The sequence below is a fragment of the Sceloporus undulatus genome, chromosome 1 (genome assembly GCF_019175285.1).
Source record: "Sceloporus undulatus isolate JIND9_A2432 ecotype Alabama chromosome 1, SceUnd_v1.1, whole genome shotgun sequence".
Taxonomy (NCBI): domain Eukaryota; kingdom Metazoa; phylum Chordata; class Lepidosauria; order Squamata; family Phrynosomatidae; genus Sceloporus; species Sceloporus undulatus.
The window spans coordinates 2,140,182-2,144,720 of record NC_056522.1 but is presented as its reverse complement, the minus strand read 5'-3'; the positions used below and the strand labels follow the sequence as shown (position 1 = coordinate 2,144,720).

At 51.0% G+C, this 4,539-nt stretch overlaps 1 protein-coding gene across 1 annotated transcript in view; it reads right to left on the bottom strand.

The window, feature by feature from the left end:
* The window catches only part of KCNK3 (potassium two pore domain channel subfamily K member 3), a 110,935-nt gene extending 109,738 nt beyond the window's left edge, over positions 1–1,197 (bottom strand). The window contains exon 1 of the mRNA XM_042455100.1: positions 808–1,197. Within this exon, the coding sequence (XP_042311034.1) occupies positions 808–1,090 (283 nt within the window). The 5' untranslated portion in view covers positions 1,091–1,197. The remainder of the gene's footprint in view (positions 1–807) is intronic.
* Between the last annotated feature and the right edge of the window lie 3,342 nt (positions 1,198–4,539).

Below are 4,539 nucleotides of genomic sequence, written 5' to 3'. Positions count from 1 at the left end.
GAAGGAGGAAGAGTGAGAGGAAAGAAGAAAGTAAGGGTGAGAGGGAAGAAGGAAGGAAAGAAAGAAAGAAAAGAGAAAGAGAGAAAGGAAGGAAGGGTGAGAGGGAAGAAGGGAGAAGGAAGGAAGAAAGAGAGAGGAAGGAAGGGAGAAAGTAAGGAAGGAAATGTGAGAGGGAAGAAGGAAAGAAGGAGGCTGAGAAGGAAGAAGGAAGGAAGGAGGCTGAGAGGGAAGAAGGAAGGGAGAAAGAGAGGAGGCAAGGAAGGAAAGGAAAAGAAAGGAAGAAAGAAAGGGAGGGAGGAAGGGGGACAGAAAGAAGACAAAGGAAGGAGGGCAAGAAGAAAAAGAGGTAGAGAGAGGAAGGGAAGAAGGAAGGGTGAGAGACAGAGAGGAAGGAAGTTAGGAAGAGAAAGATCGAGAGGAAAGAAAGAATGAAAAGTGAAAGAGAAAAAATGTAAGAACGTGAGAGGAAGGAAAGGAAAGGAAAGGAAGGGGTAGAGAGGAGAAGGGAGAAAGAGAGAGAAAGGAGGGAAGGAACGAGGAGTGAGAGAGAGAAAGGAAGGAAAGAAGGCAGAAAGAGAAAGAGAAGGAAGGAAGAGTGAGAGACAGGAAGGAGGGAAGGGAAAAGAAAGAAGAGAAAGGAAGGGAAGGAAAGAGGGAGAGAAATGAAGAGAAGAAGGAAGGGAGAGAGGGGGAAGGGAAGAAAGAAAGAAAGAAGAGATTGGAAGGGAGAGGGAGAAAAGAAAGAGTGAATGGAAGAAAGAAGGGAGGGAGGGCAGCGGGAAGGAGGGCGGGGGTCCGGGTCCGTACCGATGGTGGTGATGACGGTGATGGCGAAGTAGAAGGAGCCGGCGAACTTCCACTGGAGCCCGGCCTTGTGGGGCTTGAGGCGGAGGACGAGGGCCTGGAGCTCGGCGAAGGCGTCCCCGGAGAGGTTGTACTTGGCCTGGAGCTGGCCCTGCTTGGCCCCGAGGCGCCTCCGCTCCTGGGTCTCGGCCTCGGACTCGAGCGCGTCGAAGACGGCGGCGCCCACCAGCAGATAGGTGAAGGTGCCCGCGATCAGCGCCAGCGTCCGCACGTTCTGCCGCTTCATCCTCCCGCTCGCACCCGCAGCCAGGCCCCGCCGCAGACCCCGGGCACCGACGCCCACGACGATGCCGCCTCCGCCTCCGCCGCCTCGGGCATGGTGCTCTCCGCCGCCGGCGCCCAGCCTCCGATGGAGCCGCCACCGAAGAAGAAGCAAAGAAGGAGGGAAGGAGGGACCAGGGAGGGAGGAGGGCTGGGCTGGGAGGGAGGGAGGGAGCGAGGGAGGGAGGAGGAGCAGGAGGAGGCCGGGCGGCGGGAGCTGTCCCTTCAGAACCACGGGCCCCAGCAGAGAGCCAGCGAGCGAGAGGGAGGCTGACCCCGACCCTGGCACTCCCAGGCCAAGCCTGGCCCAAGAGCTCCGGAGCTGTCCTTTCAGCACCAGCCTCAGGACGGGACCAAGAGACTGGCAGGAGGAGCTTAGGATGGAAGGGAGTCCTGGGGGTCATCTAGGCTGACTCCCAACCCTCACACTCCTCCACCAAGGTGGACCCAAGGAGTTCCCCCTTCAGCCCCAGCCCTAGGAAGAGAGAAGGAGGCTGGCACGAGGAGCTTAGGAAGGAAGGGAACCCCTGGGGTCTTCTAACCTCACCCCCACCCACTCCTATGGGGACAGACTAAAGCAAAGGACAGGCCTTGCCCAGAGGAAAGCATTGGGAATACATAAGGAAACATAGCAAACATCTCCTATGTTTCCCTGCAGGCAAATATTCCCCTTTGTTTCACTAAGAGCGAGTATTCCCCAATGATTCCCTATAGACAAGTATTCCGCTTTGTCTCCCTAAGAGCAAGTATTCCCCAATGATTCCCTATAAGCAAGTATTCTCCTATGTTTCTCTATGGACAAGTATTCCCCTATGATTCCCTATGAGCAAGTATTCTGCAATATATCCCTATTATTCTCCTATGCTTCCCTATGGCCAAGTATTCCCCAATGTATCCCTGTGGGCAAGTATGGTTTTCCTAGGGGCAAAGATTGTCCTTTGTTTCAGTATGTCTTACTCCTACGCTAAGGTTGGTCCAAGACGGTCCGGAGCTCCCCCTTCAGCCCCAGCCCCGGAAGAAGAGAGCCAGTGCCCACCTCAGGGGAACCCCAATGGTCCTCCAGCCGGACCTCTTCTCCACCAAGAGGGACCCAAGAGGGACTGGAGTTCTCTCTTCAGTGCGCCCTCCAGGAGGGGATAACAGCCCCAGAGAGAATGGGAGAAGGAGGAAAGAGGAGGACCATCTCTGCTGGAGGCTCCTTCTTTGGAGCTGGATGGCCCTCTGTAGTTTTGGAGGGGTCTTCCTGCATGGCAGGAGGAGGTTGGACTGGATGGCCCTTGGGGTCTCTTCCAACTCTAGGGTTCTAGGATTCTAGTCTGACCACCAACCCTTCTGCCAAGGTGCACCCAAGACAGCCCACAGCTGTCCTTTCAATGGGGAGAGGACCCCCAATCCAAGGCAGAGTACCACCCTTAAAGCATCCCAATCCCAAGACAACTTGGTGCGTATGTGCTGCACCCAAAGACTGTTAATCTGGAAAGTCAAAGAATCAGAGAGACCTCAATGCAACCTCCAGTTCAACCCCTTTCTGTCATGCAGGAAGACTCCATCCAAGCCCTCCCTAGAGGAACAGAATCACGGAGTTGAAGGAGACCCCCAAAGGCCATCTACTACATCCCCCTTCTGCCATGCAGGAATACACAATCCAAGTCCTCCCTGAGACAGATAGGCATCCAGCCCCTCTTTAAAAATAGCCTCCAAAGAAAGACACTCCACCACAACCTCCAAGGAAGGAATGTGTTTCACTGGGGAACAGCCCTTACTGTCAGAAGGTTCTTCCTAATGTTGGGGTGGAATCTCTTTTGTTGTAGCTTGCATCCATTGTGTCCTATTCTCTGAAGCAGCAGAAAACAAGCTTGCTTCCTCCTCAATATGACATCCCTTCAAATACTTAAAGAGGGCCATCATATCACCTCTTAACCTTCTCTTCTTCTCCAGGCTAAACATCCCCAGCTCCCTCAGTCTCTCCTCATAAGGCATAGTTTCCAGACCCTTCACCATTTTGGTGGTCCTCTTTTGGCACACTCCAATTTGTCAACATCCTTTTGGAATTGTGGGGCCCAGAACTGGACACAGTGTTATTCCAGGTGAGGAATACGGATGGCCCTTGGCGGATCTCTTCCAGCTCTAGGATTTCATGGCAGAAGGGGGTTGGACTGGATGGCCCTTGGAGTCCCTTGCAGCTCTAGGATTCTGGTTCTCATCCAGCACTTAGACCACTGCAAAACATTGGCCTCTTTTTCCATTCGAGGTCTTAAATTAGATCCCAGGCGGAAAGGGCAGGCTTGTTGCTGGGAATTTCTCTCTCCTTACCATGGAAGCATTGGGGACTGGCACAGAAATGCTTGAAGGGAAGTCGTACCCTTTTGTTTTACGACCTTTCAGCACCATCATTTAGCACACACACTCTATATTCCTATCTGCCAGCCAACAATGGAGCTTGACACATTCAGCGAGATGCAACCTCTGGCCAAGGAAAGCATGCGCTGCCATAAATCTTTGAGTTTCCCAGGTTCCCGCCTGCTCTTGGCCGCCTTGGCTGCCCTCATCTGCACAGCCTTTCCATAAAGTCTAAAATTAGCAAGGCACAAGACTCGAATTGTGATCTCCCTTTCGGCAGAGTAGCAATGGATAGCTGGCCAATGGTTGCAAAAGGGCAGCCATAAATGTGTCCTCTTCCCACCTCGCTTGGGGTTTGGGGACTTCATTTGGGGCTGGATTTGCTTGGTTTGGCTCCATTTCCCAAAATCAGAGGAACTGGTTTATTTTTAATTAATTAAAAATCTATAGGAGGAGATGGAAGAAGTAACTTCTTTGCTCAAGATCTTTTGCTTTAGTTTTTCTAAAGTGCATAATGATGCTTCCAAAATTTGACAGCTCCGCTGAACTACTTTTTAATTTACTGACTTCGTTATACATTTTATAATGGATTCGTTGAACATAAAAATGGTCTTTATGTTAATTCCTTACGTTTTTTTCATTGGATATAAGAAAATCCTATATACTGGGTGCCAAAATACATAATGCAGCAATGCCTTTTGCATGAGATAGTTTCCAATGTTTATATTGTGGTATAACATCTCTCTTAGGCAAACCAAAGGTGCACAATATTCTGTGCCTAAGCTTTTGAAACACACATGTCTCTTCTTCAGGCAAATATAGGTATTTTTTAAAACATGCTTTTAGGTGCGAAAGGAGAACCCTCAAAGTGTGGGACCCAGAACTGGACACAGGATTATTCCAGGTGGGGCCTGACCAAAGTAGAATAGAGTGGCACTATTACTTCTCTTGATCGAGACACTATACTTTTACTGATGCAGCCTAAAATCGCATTGGCCTTGTTAGCTGCTGCATCACCCTGTTGACTCATGTTCAATCTGTGGTCTACTTGGACTCCTAGATCCCTTTCTCAAG